This window comes from Primulina tabacum, chromosome 13, assembly GCF_025594145.1.
Source record: "Primulina tabacum isolate GXHZ01 chromosome 13, ASM2559414v2, whole genome shotgun sequence".
In the NCBI taxonomy this organism is placed as follows: Eukaryota; Viridiplantae; Streptophyta; class Magnoliopsida; order Lamiales; family Gesneriaceae; genus Primulina; species Primulina tabacum.
Window position 1 is genome coordinate 35628328 of NC_134562.1, and position 21776 is coordinate 35650103.

At 37.2% G+C, this 21776-nt stretch overlaps 2 protein-coding genes across 7 annotated transcripts; both read left to right on the top strand.

The window, feature by feature from the left end:
• Positions 1-207: 207 nt before the first annotated feature.
• On the top strand, positions 208-3541 carry LOC142523214 (uncharacterized). 6 transcript variants are annotated; one of them, XM_075626894.1, is made up of 5 exons: positions 208-459; positions 1305-1463; positions 2134-2210; positions 2333-2352; positions 3040-3189. In XM_075626894.1, exons 1-5 carry the CDS (start codon positions 307-309, stop codon positions 3060-3062), a joined length of 432 nt encoding a protein of 143 aa, XP_075483009.1. In that variant the 5' UTR covers positions 208-306; the 3' UTR covers positions 3063-3189. The 6 variants fall into 6 exon arrangements, 5 of the variants coding, with proteins under 5 accessions (XP_075483009.1, XP_075483008.1, XP_075483010.1 ...); XM_075626892.1 differs by adding an exon at positions 659-835 and having other exon boundaries at positions 329-459; positions 2134-2352; positions 3040-3541; XR_012814602.1 differs by having other exon boundaries at positions 210-459; positions 2193-2352.
• Positions 3542-19491: 15950 nt separating this feature from the next.
• Positions 19492-20556, top strand: LOC142523341 (uncharacterized). Its single transcript, XM_075627101.1, has 2 exons — positions 19492-19680; positions 19794-20556. The coding sequence occupies exons 1-2, from the start codon at positions 19503-19505 to the stop codon at positions 20546-20548; spliced, it is 933 nt and encodes a 310-aa protein (XP_075483216.1). The 5' UTR covers positions 19492-19502; the 3' UTR covers positions 20549-20556.
• The last annotated feature ends 1220 nt before the right edge of the window (positions 20557-21776 follow it).

A 21776-nucleotide genomic window follows, 5' to 3' on the forward strand; every position in this document is an offset into this window, starting at 1 on the left:
GGTAAACACAGAGACCAATATAATAGCAAGTGATGCTCACGGAAAATCTAGGATCCGTTTCCAGCGGCTGTCACTAATCCAAACGCAAGTTTCGAAACTGTCACTAATTCAAACGCAGGTTTCGAAATTGTCCTGGTCTGAAATCACGAATAAGACCAGGAGGTGTCCCTGCGTAATCCTAAGAGAGAATAACCAAATCTGCTGCTAAAAATAAAAGCTGGATTGAGAATAGCGAGATACTACTAAAAACTTATTCTTTAGAAAACCTAACTGGAAATATACGCGCTGTTTTGAGTGTACGAGGAGATGGCTACAACGATTCCTAGCCACTCTCTCTGCCTTTTCCCTGCCTATCGCGCTAAATATTTAGACGGAGTGTTGCCCAACTGCAATTTCCCCACCAGTAAACCTGCTTCCAAGTTCCGTTGCATGAAAAATGAAAGCTCAGAATCCCACGAGGTAATTTAGTCGCCTCTGAATCTAATTCTTGCAATTTTTTTTTGTGGGTACTGTTTATTCGTTCAATCTTCGAGAAGTATTTATGGTTTTTATACTTCGAGCCACATTGGCAACAAATGTAGAGTAAAGAAAGAAGTCGAATGATGGACAGTGACTCTACTGTTGTGCTAACATATCTAAAGAATGGCTGCAAAATCAGGAAAAAATATTCTTAAAGCAGTGAGATACGGAAAATACTGAACTTTAGCTAAGGGTATTCCGCTGTCGATCATCTAGGGCAACTGTGGCTCCAGGCATGGTTGGTGTACGGGGTTGTGCAGCTTCATTGCGTTATCTTCGTCTATATTTGAGTCAGCACCTTACGCATGGCAGTGGGGTAGTGCTACATTACTTGATTATTTGTTCTTTCCAGACGACCACACATGCATCGACAACACTTGTAGTTGGTGCCCCTTAACTTATATATTTGTCTTCTTCACAATATCAAATGAACCTAGTCAATGGAAATTGATTGTATAGTCATGAAAACCCTGAATGCTAGAGCAGAACTGATTAGTAAGTGTGATTCATGAATAAGTTTTGTAAAGCATATACATTTATCGTGGTTATCTAGCTTCTGTTGGTTCATTGAGATTGAATTAAAAAGGGATCATATATGATTAAAAAAAATTATGATACAGCGCTGCTTTAATGCATCGAGAAATGCATGAGTTACGATTCATTAAGCTAACAGGGGAATACTAGACATAAGCGGATGTTTTTACCTTTTGGTCAAATGTTTTCCTCGCTTTTTGTAGACTATTGTTTTGCGGTCATGTATGATTTTTCTATCCATCTTATAACAGGCTTTCTCGGTCCTGAGAACAGACATTCCTTGTGATGTTGGGAGTGTATGGAGCTCTATAGGCTTTTATGTGTTCAGCATCCATGTTCCTCTGAGTTTTGGTGGTTTGTCTGTTGCTAGCAAGATATTGCATCAAGCTGTTCTTGATTCACAGATTCAGGTAATGTCATTTCTCCTGGTTTGATGTGAATTTTTGTGAATGGGCTTGGCTGCTGACTGTTAAGTGCATAAAGATTAGGAATTCTATTTTGAGTTCAATTTTATTTATTTTTTGTTCCTTTCTTTTTTTTTTTAAACTTCTGTTCTTTCTCCTTCAGCAATATGATAACGGTTTTTATTGGATGTTTAAGGTAATGAGATGCAAAATTGAGCAACAATTTCTGGTTGCTTGAGCATTGGAACTGAATATGAAGACTAAAGTTGTATAATGTTGCTTGTTTCCCATTCATTTTAATTTTCAAATTTCGCCTATGAAGTTAATTTCGATTAGAAGACATTAGTTATGTAATTTTCTTTCCCTTCAATTTCTTCAATTAAGATTATTTCAATCCCTGTCAGTAGTATGCTGTTTACCAATATTCTGTTGTATTGTATGTTTGGTCTACACCTTTCATTTCAATTCGGAAGATCTTTTCTGCGAGTCTAAAAATTTATTATGTTCTTAGCGTCTCGACTTCTAGATTAAGTACCCGAGCCATAGAAAAAGACAATCTTTGGATTAAGCATCTATTTTGATGATTTGATCACCATCAGAGACTTTTTCTATTGCATATCAGTAATCAGCATATACAACTTCGATATTCTACCTTGTTTCTTCCTTTTCTGCACAGGCATTCTTGATCCTTATAATTCAAATTTTGGAGCTTACTATTGTTCTGCTGCTTCTCAGATGTCCTGGGAAGCCTCAGTACGAACTTTTAGATTTTTTTAATATTAACAAGACTTCTCCTCAAAGGAGTTGGTTGCTGGCATCGGTTCTTGGTTTTGGATTTCTTTTCTCACTGGTTTTCATTACCTCAATTATTGCAGAGGAACTGATGGTGCCCAAGGTCAGCTTATGAACGTTATGTTTCTAGATTCAAAAATTGAAGTACTTTTTCTGACATGACTGCGTGTAAACTTAAAGTACTAGTCAATTAAGATACCGACTACATTATCTTGTATGATCACAGGCTAAAAAGTTCTTGTTTGTGATTTTAAGTATCTCTTTTCTACCTTTAATCATGCCGAAGCCTGAATTGAGATATCCACATTGCATTGCAGCTTTTTTTTTTAACCACTGAGAGTTTCAATTTGTTGATGGGAAGGACATAAATTAAAAAGGATTCGTTTTATTGTGCATATGCATGCTGTATGATCCATTTTTCTAACTTTTGAAAAGCATCCTTTGTAACTTGTCATTTATCTTTTCCTATTTATAAGAAGAAAAGAGGATGCAACTCGAGTAGGAAAGGGTTAGTTGAAAGGTAAAATATGTTTTCTTATGGTTTGCTTTTCTATTTTATGTTATACTACGAAAGAAAGTTTTGTTGCAAATTTGAAGCTCAGGACTCTAAGTTGAAACATCCTATGTCATCGATCTAAAGCCAGCTAAAACCTTCTAGCTTATTTTTTCTTTACTGCTATAGTTTTACTGTATTCTAATACTTTAATTCAATGTTTGTCTAGAGAAATGTCTTTTTACTAAAATCTAGTATAATAGCCTGGCAGATTCAAAAATCTTATTGGTATTTCAGGATGTGAACAATCCCTTTCTTAAGCAAATTCTATCAAGTGGTTCAAGCTCCGTAATTGTCTGCAGTCTTATCTATTGCATCGTCACTCCTTTTCTCGAAGAAATTGTGTACAGAGGTTTTCTGCTAACATCTCTTTCCTCTAAAATGAAATGGCAACAAGCAGTTATAATCAGCTCCATAATCTTCAGTGCAGCTCACTTCTCCGTCGAGAATTTCTTGCAACTTTTCATTGTTGGTCTCGTTCTTGGATCCTCTTATTGCTGGACAGGAAATCTAAGTTCCTCTCTTGCTATTCATTCAATGTACAATGCCCTCACATTGTTTGCCACGTTTATGTCATAGACTCCCTTCTCAAAACTTACCGTTCATTTTGTTTTCCCCCCTTTCTCAGGACAACTAGAGTAGAGTTTTAGTTGTTTGTTTATGACTGTAGTTTGTGAATTATTGGATTCTGTTTTGTTGCAAGGACAAGTTCACTTGCTCGGCATTGAGATGAATTTTTATCAGGTCACGGCTAAATGCTATGTAGAAGCAAAATAAAGTAAGACCCGAACCAGTGCCTTGTTTACACCCTTTCATCTTGATGTATTTGCATAATTGAAACCTTAAATTTCTTCGACCCACTATCATCGTTGGATCAGAAGGTCCAACCGGGACCAAACATTTGAAATTATTTTAATTGAAATCCACTCATTTAACTTCAGCAAGAGAAAAGAATAGAGATGTGTGGTTCATAGTCTGTCTCGTGGTTATGACTTTTAAAATCTTGTTGAGGTTACTTATGTTCAAGAAGTGGAATCAAGCCACAAGCCATCATCTTGTCCGTGAATGAAACAGTAGAACAAAATCATTCTAGTTTTGGAGAGACGATTCTAGTCTCTGTGAGACTATGCTAGTTTCTGTTTATAGTCGGAACAGGACCGTGGACATATACATTCTGTGCAAGCTCGTCACACAATATTTTTCGTAAATTCGTGTGAAATTTAGCTAATTTATTTTTCATATGGAGATTTTAACTTCTTTGAAACTTGAGTAAAATATCATGAATATGGAAGATGCTAAAAATTTGTAATAAAGAATCCCAATGTGGTTGCATCATCAAGCCATCAACCATATCTTGCATTTGTCAGAAGGACTTTTATTAAAATGGTTTGTGTGAATTAGCCAGTTTCGACCGGCTGGATTGTGCTGTTTAATGGCTTTCGGTTGAAGATGGGACCACCATGCATTTGAAAATTGGAAGCACAAGTATTCCAGTAGTTGGCATGTGGTAATAAAACAGCACAGATTCTTGGAATCCTTTGAAATTCATGTTTATGCATGTGCTTCTCAGGAATGTAAGAGCTTGAGAGAATCACATTCCCTGCAACATTTTCATAGACACAATGAAGATACAAAACAACACTTACAGCCACCATGACAAGAATTTAGGGGGCGGCGGCGGCGGCGGCGGCGGCGGCTCTAGAGTGTAAGTCCGGGCGGCGAAAAGAGCGGAAACCTTATTTAGGAGTGACAGAACCCGGCGGCGGCGGCGGCGGCGGTGGGGGCGTCGCCGCAAGCTTCACTAATCACAATCATGGGCGAAATCATGATTCCCTAGTTAGATTCGAAACATAAAATTTTTATCATACCAATTTTTGTAAAATTATATATCTGTTGTGTCCACAAAAGCATTTAAAATAAAGAGGGGACGGTGGCCCCTTCCTGATAGTGCTTCCTCCGGCTTTGTCACCGTCAAGATTTAGAGTCTGAAGAGGAAATATTATGCATTTTGATTTAAAGGAAGGACATCATTTGATTATAAGTTCTTTTTTGGACAAATATAGTTGAGTGTGGGGCACATTTATATTACACAGCCAGCCAGCCAGCCAATATTAGCTGGCTCCTAACTTTTGAGACATGGCAGAATCTTCACTCTCATTTAAATATTCATTTCGAATCTGAAAACTAATCGGTACATTTGCTTATCTTGCTTGCGATTGGTGATCGGTGAATATTTGTTTACACTCACTGTTTTTCTTGCCCTTTTTGAATTTGACTCTGTATTAAAACCATTATCATCATTGAAATCTCATTATCTTACAAGCTAATCTGACTCCATGATTCAATTTTTTTTAAAAAAATCAGATTTATTAAATACATTTCTTTTTTATAATATGAGAATGAGTGGGCTGATTTTCTATCTAAATTGTTGCACTGCTCGTATAATTAGAATTTGAATTTATTATCATGTCATTAGATCAAGAGATTCTTGACGAATTAAATACATTTCTAAACAACATCTTCACTAGGAATATTTTTCTTACATTATTCTAAAACCCATTCACGTCTAATTCTTATCGAGTTAATTTAGAAAAATTGTTGGTTCAACAAAAACAAAAGTTAATTTTTTAAAAAAGAAAATGGGTCGATTTGTCTAGTATTTATCACCTCCGGAATCGAAGCGAACAAGCATCCATCGCTGTACTGGCCACGTGTCCCTCTCTGAGTTGGATCCCACCGTTTTCCTACCTCCTTAAAATCTCCCGATCGAGCCCACATACGTTAACATAAAACATTTTTTGGTTTCTCTGCAACTAGAAAATCATCAAAGGAGAATGGGGAGCTTCGAGAGGCAAGTGAAGCACAGAGCAAAAGAAATGAAAATATATTTCGTGAAAGGATTCAAGATAGTGGGCGATTCTTGCAAGAAGGGTTGGTATAAGATCAAGCACATCAGAAAATGAGGACATATATGCTCCAAGTTTTAGTATTTGTTTTTCAATATTTAGAGTTCTTTGTTTGATTTTAGTGTGGATCATTGATTGTTATGAGGATATAATTTCTGGGATTGTCTTCAATGTTTTGGTTTGTTTTCTTAGTTTTGTATTGAAACCTATGATCTTGGATTTTATATATCATGTATTCACCATTTTTTAAATACATTTAAAGGTGTCGGCCATAGATCTGGAAAAATTGTTGATTCTCACCTTTTGGTTGCTGTTTGTAGTTTGCTGGATTACTCGATATTTAGATCTGCAAAAATGCCTACGATTTATAGTTTGTCAGAGTTCGAAATACAATTATACAAATTTAACCAGATGATCTAACTATTTTATGTTAAGATTATTTATGGGATTAACTGAAAGCTCTCTATACTCACTATTTTTTTAACTTCGGAACATCCTTGATTTTCTTCCAAAAATGCTCTGTAATATTTTTTAAAAAATATGAAGTCGCCTCGTGGATATAGATCCGTAAAAACTTCTAGCATAGATTTGTTCCGCGTCAATGTGTTGCCAAGAATCCCTTTAACCCAATAACAAGAACGAGATCTTGCCAAGAATCCCTTTAATCCAGTGACAATAATATTTTGGTTTCAAATCTCACTTGCGTCGTAGTTTAATTAGATTAGATGGTAAATTTTCTCACCCTACTGTGTTACTCGAAATAAAGAAAGGTTAGCCAACTGAATAGTTTTCAATCAGATGGATCCAATGAATCGGATTGACACAATTTACAAGACCAAAAAATAAAAACAACATATCCGAAACGATGTAAAATTTGGCCTAAAAGCAACATTTATGTCTAATTCACTATTATATTTTTGTACAAATATACATAAACCTGGCCTGTGATACACTTGTCCCACATCTGAAAAATGAAAGATTTAAAATGTATTTATAATGTCTTACAATGGACTTCTATAGCAACTTGCATTAATCATTTTCGTAAAGCGAGGACGATTACGAAGTAGTTGCTATAGGGGCTCATTGTGAAGTCACGCAGCCGCGGGCCCGGGCTCGGGACGTGACAGAATGGTATCAGAGCCGGTCACCGGCATGGAATACCGAGAAATAAGTGCTATGCGGGGCAAAGTGCTACGTGCATGGGAGCCACCTCTTGAACCTGCGGGGCAAAGTGCTACATGACGGGAGCCACCTCTTGAACCTGTAAGAGCCACCTCTAGATTCTCGGCGCTGGTTGATCGAGGGATCAGGCCGCGACGAGGACGTCGCGTTCTGAAGGAGGGGTGATTGTGATACACTTGTCCCACATCTGAAAAATGAAAGATTTAAAATGTATTTATAATGTCTTACAATGGACTTCTATAGCAACTTGCATTAATCATTTTCGTAAAGCGAGGACGAATACAAAGTAGTTGCTATAGGAGCTCATTGTGCAGTCACGCAGCCGCGGGCCCGGGCTCGGGACGTGACAAAATCCAAGAATTTTAAGTTTTATCACGATAGTATATTTTGGATACCAGGATTTATCTCATTTGAGGATGTGAGATTTGTAAGATTTTACCAAGATTGAGTGAATAATAATATCGTGTATATTATTATTTGAAATTTCGCAGATAAATGCCTAAGATTTGAGTTGATATGGAGATGCCGGGATAAAAATCAGGCAAAGAATAATAAAATCCCTAGAATTCGAAATTTACAGTGTATATATTTGAGAATATCGAAAATTGAAAGATAAAAGATTTAGAGTTCGAATTTATATCACAGATAGATCACGATTCTCGATAAAGATTTGATTCAGATTCAAACGCGATATCACTCGATCACGATAGCAGCCAACCCCTATAAATAGGAGGGCCCTGTAGACTCGAAAATCACACCATATATCACACCAAATTTTCGAAAATTTGTGCTCTAGTCTCCTTAGGAATTTTCGAGCGCAGCGAAGCCCTGCCGCCGTCCAACCAGTGAAGTAGGAATTTCGAAGAACCCTAGCCTTTTTTACGTTTTTCATCAAGAATTTAAGGTAAGTGGGCTTGTTTTAAATTATTGAATTTCGATGCATATATTTTCGGTTTTATAAAAATTCGGGCGAGTACAATTCTTCTTCTACACCCTTCTGGTTACGATATTTTGCATGAATAAATGTTTTGACACTGTGAGAATTCAACTTGATATGGGTGGGAATCCTAACCATACGTACCCTTACGCGGTGGAGGAGATAACCGCTATACGGCCTCGTCCCCTTAGAGGAGTAAAAATTAGGGACTGATATCAGTAAACCATTGAAAGTAGATGAATCTCAGTGTCGGGTTAATGATGCGCACGTGATAAGAATTATGTTTGCATGATATGTATATTTCGAAATTGCATGTTGTTTTGTTGTACTCAAACGGCCTCCACTTGCTGAGTATTTCCCAAAATACTCACCCCTTACAACCTTCCCAGATAAATCCGAAGAGCAGATTGAAGAAGAAGAATCGGAACAATTTTGGGGCTTGTGAATTGTTTTAATCTCGAGAGTTGCTAGTAAAGAGGTTTCTGAATTTTGGTACTCAAGTTTTATGTAAAAACGTTTCCGCATTTATTTAGTTATTTCAGTTGTAAAGACTTTGGTTTTTGAGATTATGATTAATAAACTGGTATTTCGGTTTATACTATGCTACGAGGCTGGTTGTTTCAATTGTGTGATTGTTAAACGACGCCGGTGTCAAATCTCGAGTTTTGGGTCGTGACATTTTAGTGGTATCAGAGCCGCCAGGTTCATAATCCGAGTGGGAAAAATCGAGTTTCAAAAAAAAAATCAAATTTCGAAAAAAAAAAAAATTCGGCCAAACAGCCCAGCCCCTATGCGCGCCGCCGCGTTTTTCGCCGATTCCGGCCGCTTCCGGTAGTGTTTCTTTGATCGGAGACCAGATCTAGAACCGTCTCGATGAGACGAACAAAAGCCCTCAAACAATTTCATATTTCGTGTTCGGATGAAACGAGAATTTCAGATCTACGAATTTGGCGTATGAACCCTAACCCGAAAATTATTTTGTCCAATTACCCTACCAATCCTACTCCGATTTTCAATTCCTTATAGCCAACCAATCTATGATCCATGGGTAACTTTTACCAACAATCAATTTTGAGTTCGGATCACCCAATCGGAAACGCCCAATTTCATTGAGTTAACCGAGTTGCGCGAGTTCCCCGCCAAATTAGGTAGTTTTCCTATCGATTCCTGCCGTGCCACCACCGGTTCTGTGATCCTGACCCCTTCGCCGTCATAAGCATTTGCTCCGACCATACTCCGACGAGTCAACTCGGAGAGTCAACCCGGCCGAGTCAGCGAGTCAACCCGCCAGCATACGTCCTTCGATTTTTTTTTGTAGGAAACTCCGAATTCGGTTCTGTCAACTGTTCTGAAACCCTCTCGACGAATTCTTTCAATCCATATGTTTATCTCTAGACTTTCCATTTTTGGAAAATATCTCGAAAAATCTCGTTAAACGCGTTTCTTGTAGTGCTTATCGGATTTTTATGGAATTTTATTAAAGAAACAATTAATATTGACCTATATTGTTGGGATTGTACTTATCTGATATAAGTTAACTTAAGCTTCTGATTTAAGGTGAAATATTTGATTTGGGGACAATAAATTATTTATGGGAAGAAAAAAAAAAAAACTAGTATGTGAAAATCTGAGATAAGAGTTATAATAAGTTTTGGATATTCCAATATGGAAGTTGATTTTGGGCAATAGTTAAATGTGTAAACATTAATTTGGGTTCTTAAAGAATGCTAAGCGTTAACTTTAAATATGTATAATTTTGGGTTACCTTGTCTAAAAGGAAGTTGGGAAACAATATCTTAAGGTTTAAGTAATTTATATTATTTTGGGATAACTCGTAGATTACGATCTTATATGAATAAAATAAGTTATGAGATTATTGCTGGATATTGAGGAAAGTAAGGTTTAGTGCAAGTAAGATTTAACAAAAGCATTAATTGATGATTAATTTCATTTATACAAGGTTGAATAAGATTTTATTTTCTGACGACTGAGTTATAATTTTTGGGATTTAAATCAATAGGGTATAGATTGATATTGAATTAAGTTCCAAGATTTTATATGGGTTTTTAGTTTTGAGATAGTAATCGTGATAATTTCAAGATAGAATAAAATCATCATCTATTCGTATATATTCAGTGCCGACTTGATTCAAAGCACTTTGGTAAGATTTCGATGTCATCATATGGATGGATTGGTTATCTAAGAGCAGTGCAATAGCAGATTGCTGGAGTAAAAAAAAAAATAAATTCAAACTCCGAAACGCGAACCAAGAAGAAATAAGGTATCATGACAATGCCAAGAGACAGAAATACATTCTTTCTGCTTCCCAGACTTGGAAAGCCATTAAATCAGGCAAAAAAAAAAAGTTTACCTAGCAATGGTGAACGAAGTGCAGGAAAAAAATTGAGCTCAAGCTGGAAGATACCCTAATAATGCGAGAATTTCCGAACGTTTTTCTAGAAGAACTCCCAGGGATAGTCCCGGACCGCGAAGTTGAGTACGAAATTAATCTGGTCCCTGGTGCAGCACCAATTTCGAAAGCACCTTACCGAATGACGCCAACTGAACTCCAAGAGCGAAAGGAACAACTCCAAGAATTGCCAGACAAGAATCAATTTCAACTGGGTACGTCTCCATAAGGAACTCCAGTACTGATTGTGAATAAGGAAGACAGAAGTATGAGATTGTGTATAGATTATAGAGAACTCAATAAGATCACAATCGAGAATAAATATCTTCTTCCAATGATAGACGATTCTTTTCGATCAACTTAAAGAAGTTACAACATTTTCCAAGCTTGACCTGAGAAGATGCTACTACCAATGGAATGTCAGGGCTGAAGATATTCTCAAAACAGCTTTTCGGACAAGATATGGGCATTATGAGTTCATAGTGATGCCTTTTGGACTGACCAACGCGCCTGCAGCCTTCATGGACCTAATGAACAGAGTTTTCAAGCCATTCCTGGATCAGTTCATAGTAGTATTTATTGACGACATCCTCGTCTATTCTTCCAACGAACATGATCACGAAGAGCATCTCCGCATTGCACTTCAGACCTTGAGAGAGAAGGAACTCTACGCTAAGTTTAAGAAATGTGAGTTCTGGTTAAAGAGTGTATCCTTTTTAGGACACGTAATCTCTGAAGCAGGAGTATCAGTGGATCCCAAGAAAGTCGAGGCAATTACAGAGTGGCCAAAACCTAAGAACGCCACAGACATCAGGAGCTTTCTTGGACTGGCAGGTTATTACAAAAAGTTTGTCGAAGGTTTTTCCTCAATCGCCATACCACTGACTAAACTCATTCAGAAGAATTCCAAGTTCGTCTGAGACGAAGGTTGCGAGAAAAGTTTTCAGACGTTAAAAGAAAAGCTCGCATCCACGCCAGTACTAATCTTACCCACTGAAGATAAGGAATTCACCATTTACAGCGACGTATCTAAGGAAGGTTTGGGATGCGTACTCATGCAAGAGGGAAGAGTAATAGCCTACGCATCAAGGCAGTTGAAACCGCACGAGCAGAACTACCCTACGCATGATCTGGAGCTAGCAGCAGTTGTATTTGCCTTAAAAATTTGGAGGCACTATCTCTATGGCGCCAAGTGCGAAATTTTCACAGATCACCAGAGCCTCAAATACCTGTTCACCCAAAAGGAACTTAACATGAGACAAAGACGGTGGATCGAACTCATGAAGGATTACGACCTGACAATCAGTTACCACCCGGGTAAAGCGAACAAGGTGGCCGATGCTCTGAGTCGGAAAAATGAGAGCAAAATTAATCTGGCTTCACTCTCCGCGAGACCATGTCTGCAAGAGACCGTCAAGTTAAACCAGGATCGAGACCCTGAGCTAAAGAAACTTAGGGGACAAGTCGAAAGCTGGAAGTCCCAAGATCTACAAACTGATGACAAAGGAGTCATGTGGATGAAAGGGCGACTATGTGTACCAGAATGCGATAACCTTCGCTAAGAAATACTGTCAGAAGCACACAAATCCAAGTTTTCAGTCCATCCAGGGAGTACGAAGATGTACAGAGATCTTAAAAGCAATTTTTGGTGGAATGGAATGAAAAGAGACGTGGCAAAATTTGTCTCTAAATGCCAAGTGTGTCAACAGGTCAAAGCAGAGCACCAACAACCTGGAGGATTATTGCAACCGTTGGAGATACCTGAGTGGAAGTGGGAACACATCTCCATGGACTTTCTGGTGGGGTTACCAAAGTCGAGGCAAGGTCAAGACGGAATATGGGTAATTGTAGATAGACTTACAAAATCTGCACACTTCCTACCCGTCCGTATGAACTATAATCTGGACAAGTTGGCTACACTGTATATGGATAATATTGTGCGAATTCATGGAGTACCAGTGAGCATCCTGTCTGACAGAGGCCCAAGGTTCGTCTCGCGCTTTTGGAAGAGCTTTCAAGAGGCCATGGGAACGAAAGTAACCCTAAGTACGGCCTATCATCCTCAAACCGATGGACAAACGGAGAGAAACCATCCAAACTTTGGAAGATATGCTGCGAGCATGCACTCTTGAATTCAGTAGCAATTGGAGCACTCATCTACCTTTAATTGAGTTTGCTTACAACAACAGCTATCACAGCAGCATCGGAATGGCCCCATACGAAGCTCTTTATGGAAGGAAATGTCGATCACCACTTTATTGGGATGAAGTGGGAGAAAAAGCAATAGTAGGACCCGAACTCGTACAGTTAACAATAGGCAAGGTTACAGTAGTCCGAGAGAAACTCAAGGCAGCTCAAGATCGACAAAAGAGTTGGGCAGATCTGAAAAGAAGGCCAGTGGAATTCAATATCGGCGAGAAGGCCTACGTAAAAGTCTCGCCTATGAAAGGAGTGGTCCGATTCAGTAAAGCCGGGAAGCTGAACCCTCGTTATGTGGGACCCTTTGAGATTTTGGAAAAAGTGGGCACATTAGCATACAGATTGGCGCTGCTACCAAACATGCCTAGAATTCACAACGTTTTCCACGTGTCCCAACTACGGAAATACATCTCGGACCCAAGCCACGTGTTGGAAGCAGAACCGCTCATGATCGAAAGTAACTTGGGAGAAGAGCTGAAGTACGAAGAAGTTCCCATCAGAATTGTGGACACCAAGGACCAAGTACTAAGGCGACGTATCATTCCCTACGTCAAGGTACAATGGTTTAACCACACGGAAAGAGAAGCCACGTCGGGGCTAGAAGAAAGGATGAGGGACCAATACCCATACCTCTTCGGAGACCAAGCCAACCCAAGTTTCGAGGACGAAACTTCCCATAAGGAGGGAGGGATGTAAAATCCAAGAATTTTAAGTTTTATCACGATAGTATATTTTGGATACCAGGATTTATCTCATTTGAAGATGTGAGATTTGTAAGATTTTACCAAGATTGAGTGAATAATAATATCGTGTATATTATTATTTGAAATTTCGCAGATAAATGTCTAAGATTTGAGTTGATATGGAGATGCCGGGATAAAAATCAGGCAAATAATAATAAAATCCCTAGAATTCGAAATTTACAGTGTATATATTTGAGAATTTCGAAAATTGAGAGATAAAAGATTTAGAATTCGAATTTATATCACAGATAGATCACGATTCTCGATAAAGATTTGATTCAGATTCAAACGCGATATCACTCGATCACGATAGCAGCCAACCCCTATAAATAGGAGGGCCCTGTAGACTCGAAAATCACACCACATATCACACCAAATTTTCGAAAATTTGTGCTCTAGTCTCCTTAGGAATTTTCGAGCGCAGCGAAGCCCTGCCGCCGTCCAACCAGTGAAGTAGGAATTTCGAAGAACCCTAGCCTTTTTACGTTTTTCATCAAGAATTTAAGGTAAGTGGGCTTGTTTTAAATTATTGAATTTCGATGCATATATTTTCGGTTTTATAAAAATTCGGGCGAGTACAATTCTTCTTCTACACTCTTATGGTTACGATATTTTGCATGAATAAATGTTTTGACACTGTGAGAATTCAACTTGATATGGGTGGGAATCCCAACCATACGTACCCTTACGCGGTGGGGGAGATAACCGCTATACGGCCTCGTCCTCTTAGAGGAGTAAAAATTAGGGACTGATATCAGTAAACCATTGAAAGTAGATGAATCGCAGTGTCGGGTTAATGATGCGCACGTGATAAGAATTATGTTTGCATGGTATGTATATTTCGAAATTGCATGTTGTTTTGTTGTACTCGAACGGCCTCCACTTGCTGAGTATTTTCCAAAATACTCACCCCTTACAACCTTCCCAGATAAATCCGAAGAGCAGATTGAAGAAGAAGAATCGGAACAATTTTGGGGCTTGTGAATTGTTTTAATCTCGAGAGTTGCTAGTAAAGAGGTTTCTGAATTTTGGTACTCAAGTTTTATGTAAAAACGTTTCCGCATTTATTTCATTAGTTATTTCAGTTGTAAAGACTTTGGTTTTTGAGATTATGATTAATAAACTGGTATTTCGGTTTATACTATGCTACGAGGCTGGTTGTTTCAATTGTGTGATTGTTAAACGACGCCGGTGTCAAATCCCGAGTTTCGGGGCGTGACATGGCCACAAAAGAAAAAACCATACAACCTATGCGTATACAGATTCTCAATGATGGAGTGCATGAAAGTAACTTGTTTCATTCATCTTGCTTCGTGCTCATCAGAACTGCGAGAAGCATGTTACATTCTTTTCCATGGACTTGCCGACGATTTTTGTGCTCTCCTTTGTTCCAATGCATCTGATACTTCTGCTTCTTGGGGTGGGGGGCTAGGTTTCTTCACATATTTTCCTTGAGATTTACGCTCTGTTTTCCTTCTTCCCGAATCATACTCCGTAGGTTGACGATGTCCTCATTCCGATTGGTGTATACGATAGCTAAATGATTACAGAAAAAATGAAGTAAATTAATTCATTAAATGGAGAAGGACATTAAAATGATAGTACCCAAACAAACAATTGCATGCGTTGTGTGCGGACTTTAGATCATAAACTGCTTCAATCATTTAATTTTGTTTCATTCCATTTGTTTTGAATTATGAACCATTTCTTTAGAAACTAACAGCCATGAAAGTACGTTTAACTGATGAAATTATGTGTTTTTGTGGCCTAAAAAAAGCTAAGATTGAAGAAGAAAATTTCAAGGAAAATGAGTAAACTCACCAAGATCTTCAAGCCCTGGCTCTAATGTGGTCTCTCTCTCTTATCTTTAGGCTCTTCCCTGCAGATTCTGTTGAGCAATCATCCGACATTGCTTTCTGAGGGTGATCAAAAGATATCCCAAGTTCAGTTAAATCAAGTTTTGTGCTATCGTTCTCTTTTTCTTGATTTTCCTGAAGTTCCACAATCTCACTTGTGAAAAGCTTATTAGAGAGGTCGCGGAACAAATTGCAGATTCCAAACAGTTCACCTTGCAATTCCTTTGCAGTCCTTTAACATGGTATTCCAAGTTAGTCGATAAAGTGGTACTACAACAAAAATGGCATACGACAACGGATCGTAGCCTTTTTAAAACTGTTGTAACTGAGGGTGTTGTTAAAAGTCCGTTCAACGACAACTGTTTTTACCCGTTGTGGTAGGTAGAATAAAAGCCGTCGCTAACTAAGTTAGCGACGGTTTTCTTCGTAACCGTCGCTAAATTTATCGACGGTTAGAATATAACGACCGTCGATAAATTTAGCGACGGTCTTTAATCATGAGTTCCGTCGCTAAGTTGTTTCGAAAAATAAAAAAAATTCTTTTAATAATTTAATAAATCTAAAATAAACTAACAATCGAAACTAAAATCGTATAAGAGAGAAAACTTTTAAGTGTTGTAAAGTAGTAAAATCATGTAAGAGAAATAAATTTTAAGTGTTATGAAATAGTGAGAAAAAATAAATTTTAAGTGTTATGAAATAGTGAGAAAAATTTGAGGTGTTGTGTGAAGTGATAAAATTGTGTAAGAGAAAAAAATTTTAAGTGTTATGAAGTAGTGAGAAAAACTTTAAGTGTTGTGAGAAGTGATAAAATAGTGTAAGAGAGAAAAAATTTTATGTGTTGTGGAGGAAAATGAATCGAAAATGGAGATATTTATAGAGACTTTGCGCGGTATTTGACTTAACCTTCGCTAATTTCAAATTAGCGACGGTTATGTAAAACCGTCGCCAAATGTTGCGACGGTTACAAGAAAACCGTCGCTAAATGTAGGGGTGGTTTTTAAAAAACTGTGGCATGTTTTGACATGCGACGAATTTAATTTAAACCGTCGCTACGGATAGCGACGGTTTATCTAAAAGCGTTGCAATAATTAACGACGACTTGCCTACAGTCGTCGCTAGTCGTCGCTAAGTTGAAATTAGCGACGGTTTTATGCGTCGCTAAATATGGCAACGGTTTAAAAAAACTGTTGTTGTTTGTCAAAAAAACACGTTAATCGACAACAGTTTTCAAAAATCGTTGTCGATTGGCCAAAAAAACAAGCCAAAAGACAACGGTTCATAGAACCGTTGTCCAAAAACGCTGAAAGACAAAGGTTTTTGGAAAACCGTTGTCGTTGACACCCTCAAAGACAACGGTTTTACAAAACCGTTGTCAAATCGCACTTAACCGTTGTTAAAAACTCTACGTGCGTTGTCGTTGGACGTTTTTCTTGTAGTGTGGATTAATCGTAAGTTGGATTTTGACGAAACTATAAAAGGGAAATTCTACCACTTTACCCATTTTCCCGGAAACAGCAATATTAGATAGCAGTTGTTTATATAGCTGCCTCAAGTAGACAAGTTCTTCGAGAGAACCGGCTGCAAGAAGACGGGAAACCGTCACGTGTCGCTTTTGACAAAAAGGAAATGAACCATCTCGAGCTTGTAAATACTGAGCAGGATTCCAGTTCGGATCAAATATCATTACACGATTTGCAGTTTCAAGATTAAGCCCATGACCACCAGCCCGAGTAGAAATCAGGAACATTAGAAGGAATAACTCAGATATTTTCATTTTAAAATTGAGATTTAAAATGTTGAGTATGCAACGAACTTGTTTGAGAGGGATTGGGGATCATTTACAGGAATCTCAACGAAAAGAATAAAAGGATCCAAGAAAATTAAGAATTTTATTGGTGACAAAACCGTGCTGACCAATGCCAAATGACAGAACTCCTAGAAACCTACATGTTATTTTTCCTAGAACTCCTCCAACCCATACAACTTCTATAAAAACTTCACTCCTTCTCTTTGATGTTCCAAAAGTCTAGAATTTATAAATGAAGGAACCTGACGAAAATATAATGACAAGGAAAATAACTAAGCACTAAAGCTCCAAAGATGGCCTGGAGCCACAGAAGGAAAAAACTAGCAGTGCATGATCATAATAAAACACATATGCCTACTTCTAAAAGCTCGGAAAAATCATTATTTGTGTCGGTTTTCACAACTGAGGGTGGAAAAAAGATTGTATAATTTTTGAATCTCTATATTTTTGTATAGTTTTTTAAAAGTCGAAGTTGAATATAACTCGACTTTTAAAATTCAACAAAAAATATATTTTGAATAAGCTTAATTTTCGTAGAATAAACAAAAGTTTAAATCGAATAATTTATGGACTTTTAAAATCTATAAAAATAATAAATCCATCTGCATGCATGCATGCATGTCCGATTTTTCACCAGCTTATTAAACGGGTTATGGCTTTATGAGAATAATAGTAATTGCTCCCTTGACCGAAAAAATTCAGAAATTATTGACTCGTTGAGAATGTAACTTTTTTTTAATAATATTCATTAACCTATTAATTATGGGCTCTGAGTTTATACATACAAGGAGTCACGTACATATTTGTGTGAAACCCACTGAATTCGATAGCAAATTGCATTTAATAAATTGTTGTTGTTGTTGTTGTTTTAATAAATTTTTTTATAACAAGAGAATTCGTAGCCATTATTTTTCATTGTGAACTGGGTAAATTTCTGGGTTAGTATAATAACATGCAACCTGCACTAGCCAAATAAATCATATTGGACAAGTCTTGTATGACAATGTCGTCTGAGAAGATATATGTAGAGAGAATTGAACTCGTAAACATTGATCAAATACTCACTTCAACGATATTCTTTGGTGTGCACTGGGTAAACTTTTGGCTAGCGTAATAAACTACAACCAACACTAGTCAGATAAACCATACTGGACAAGCCTCGTGAGACAACTTCGCCCGAGAAAATGTACGTGAGGAGAATCGAACTCCTAAACAATAATCAAATAATTACTTAATCAACTTGAACACTTCTAAAGACAATACACCATTATTATTATTAATGAATCGCGTGAAAAATAACAAATCGATAAAATCAATAATTCTGTAGTTGTTTTTACCCCCATTTTTTAATACTGATCTGCGTGCATTGCATATGTAAATTTATTTTTTACTTTCTAAATTTAATTAATTTAATCATGTCTTTTTAATGGCAACGTTATCTCCTTTTAATGTTTCAGATTTCAGACACTGATCTTTCAAGGCAAAAACTTATGTGAGACGGTATCACATGTCGTATTTTGTGAGACAGATATCTTATTTGAGTCATCCATGAAAAATTATTACTTTTTATTGTGAATATCGGTAGGGTTGGCCTGTCTCACAGATAAAGATTCGTGAGACAGTTTCACAGATAGAGATTCGTAGACCGTAGACCTACTCATCTTTCGGATGAAAAACCGTAGTAAGAATTTTTTCCTAAATAAATACGCATGCTCAGTCTTTAATTTAGTTAATTAATTAAATTAATAACATTTAATTCAAATTTATTATGATCTACACGTTTCTTTGCCCATTACTGAAACACGAGATTGAAGTCGTTAATTAATAACAATTTCAAGAAAATCGTGCACTCCCTCTTTGACTGCAATTTAAGAGACCATTTGCATTCAATTCATCATAATAAAAAGAACATACGTGAAATATAATCTAGGGAAACTTATTGGAGTAAAATATAAATTATATAAAAAAATGAAATCCAAATTTAAGTTTTGGGACAAATTGTTTCGAGTCTTTTGACACAATATCTCCAATGAGATCTTTCCAAAACTAAAAAAAATAAGCCACATGATTCTATTAATGTGATATATATATTTTAAAATACTCTACAATTTTTTTTTCCATAAACAAAAGTAAAAGTCGAATTAAATATGGAAAGACCGAAATCAAAGAAATCAAGGGTCACTATTTAGTAGTATTTACAGTAACGCCAGTTATGCGCTTATTTTTTTTTTTAATGATAATAATGTATGTATGTAATAAACAAAAAAATTTCTCGTGAGACCATATCACGAGTCAATTTTGTGATACAAATATTCGACAGAACCTAACTCATGAAAAAAGTATTATATTTATATGAAAAGTAATACTTTTCATAGTAATTATGGATCGGGTTGATGGATATAAATTCGTGAGACCGAACTACTCATAATACAATGGTAAATGATATTTGAAAGGGCCGATAGTAATTATTATAAGACCAAAATCCTGCAATAAATTTATCAAGATCTCCACAATATATATTTATATAAAGTTCTATTCATATCCCCATGAAAATTAAACGGCACCTTAACCTTCAAGAAATCTCTTATTTTAAATCTAAACTCTTCGCACGACTAAATTAATCAATATAGTGGTTGTGCAAATCAAGCCTCTTTTGAATGGAAATGGCCTCTCGTGTAATGAGCCTTGTATTAGTGATTTCGATGGGATATCTGTGTTCATCGCAGACTTACACATTCTACGTTGGTGGCGACCAAGGCTGGATTCCTCATCCATCCCATATCTCTTACAGTCGTTGGGCTGAAATGAATCGTTTCCAAATCAACGACACTCTCGGTACCAACTTCCCGTCTCTCCATAATTATTTTGTTTTATGAATGTGATCGTTTACCTATAAATTAGTAACACATTTTCTTTTTTCTTTTACAATATTTTGTTAAAATCTGCAGTTTTCAAGTACAAGAAAGGATCCGATTCCGTCCTTGTGGTGACAAAAGATGACTACGAAAGATGCAACAAGGATAGTCCTCTGCAAGTATTTAAGGATGGCAACTCCGAATTCAAGTTCCACAAATCGGGGCCATTCTTTTTCATAAGCGGTCGTACACAACACTGTGAGAAGGGGCAGAAGCTTGTTACCGTAGTCCTCTCCGACCGCCACCACAATGCCTCATCCGCCCCTTCTCCAACCCCTACCCATTCTCCACCACTAAAACCACCGCCTTCCCAGTCCCCACCTCCTTCATCCCACCACGCCCCCGCACCAACCCCACATTCTACACACGCGCTGCCGCCTCTTTCTACAATATCCGCACCACCCGGCAAAGCTCCTCAGCCGGCCTTCCCAACTCGATCACCAATACCATCCCCATCTCCACACCATCAAGCCCCGACTCCTGCTACCCCAACACAATCTCCAACCTCTCATTCGCCACCTCCATCTACACCAAAGATACCCCCTTTGCCTTCTCCAGCTGCTCATCTTGCGCCGTCACCATCCCCAAAAGCTGAATCTCCAAAGAAAGGCGACGATGTGGAGAATCACCACCACCCTGCCCCTTCGCCGCATGCAAGCTCACCTGACTATCCTCACCATGCCCCGGCGCCTGCACCATCGGCTGCACCATGCTTCAGCGCTTCGTTTCCTCTCTTTGTGGGGATCTTCAGTCTTGCGCTCTTCCTTCTTTCTTCTAGCATTGTTTGATTGATTTATTTTAGGTCTTATTATTTTACATAGCTAGTGTTTTGGATTAATTTAATTCGATTTATGTTTTCTTTTTTTTTTTCTGAATATATTTTATATATATATAGATAATATATGATATAGTATCAATAATTATCTACGAAACTTTACCCTAACCTTAATCAAAGTTAGTTATGTTAAAGAACTAAACAACAATTAACAGCCTATGCATTATGTTTGAGGCCATCTTCCAACAAAGTTAGTTCAATAATTCCCCGGTGATAATGCCATCAGCATATAATTTCACTGTATTTACTTGCACGAGTAGGTTTCTTGTGAGACGGTCTCACGAATCTTTATCTGTGAGAGTAGTCAATCCTACCGATATTCACAATAAAAAGTAATACTCTCAGCATAAAAAATAATAATTTTTCATGGATGACCCAAATAAGAGATTCGTCTCACAAAATACGATCTGTGAGACCATCTCACATGAATTTTTGCCTAGTTGCAATCAGAAATAGATATGATCGCATGGTGTTCATCCGTACTTCGATACTACAATAGGATAATAAATCCCCCCTGTTTATCCAATAGCTCACGTGAAGCCAAAAGTTTAAACGAAGGTCCACCATAAAGGAAGCCCTTTTAAAACATTAAATAGTACCGAGTTAATTTTGTGAGATAAATTTTTTTATTTACATCACACATGAAAAATATTAGTTTTTATATCAAAATAATTACTTACTATTGTAACTATGAACATAATTGACCCATCTCACAGATAAATATCCGCGAAACCGTCTCACAACAGATCTACTACAATAGCCAAAGTTTGTTTTTTTTTAAGCACAAGACAAACTAGAACTTAATTTTTAGAGGAGATAATGAGCTAAATTACTCCCAATAATTAATTTGTGAACTGAATCAAATTTTTGAAGCTGACTAAATTCACACTATATATATTAACGAAAAAAAAAAACTGAGACCGAGCTGGAGTCCATCCCAGCCTTTGGGGTATAATAGTTCCGTCCATGCTAGCATGGAATAAATCATGTTTATCTTCTTTACGTGAGTATAAACTTTACTCTTCAAAATAGCTTCGGCCTGAGACCTGGTCTTTCTAATGTGGAGTCATTAACATTTTGGACCATTCAAAACGGGGTCGTCTCATTTTATGTGGGTTCCCCTATATTATTTCTTATGTTAATAATTTAAAAAATGAAAATGGATGGAAATTAATTCAAAA

Excerpts from the sequence above, each read along its gene's own strand:
- LOC142523214 (XM_075626891.1), top strand. The coding sequence starts at position 307 with ATGGCTACAACGATTCCTAGCCACTCTCTCTGCCTTTTCCCTGCCTAT. Across the intron at positions 1,464-2,133 it reads TTCTTGATTCACAGATTCAG|GCATTCTTGATCCTTATAAT; the intron begins GTAATGTCATTT and ends TTTTCTGCACAG. Across the intron at positions 2,353-3,039 it reads AGGAACTGATGGTGCCCAAG|GATGTGAACAATCCCTTTCT; the intron begins GTCAGCTTATGA and ends TTGGTATTTCAG.
- LOC142523341 (XM_075627101.1), top strand. The coding sequence starts at position 19,503 with ATGGAAATGGCCTCTCGTGTAATGAGCCTTGTATTAGTGATTTCGATG. Across the intron at positions 19,681-19,793 it reads CCAAATCAACGACACTCTCG|TTTTCAAGTACAAGAAAGGA; the intron begins GTACCAACTTCC and ends TAAAATCTGCAG.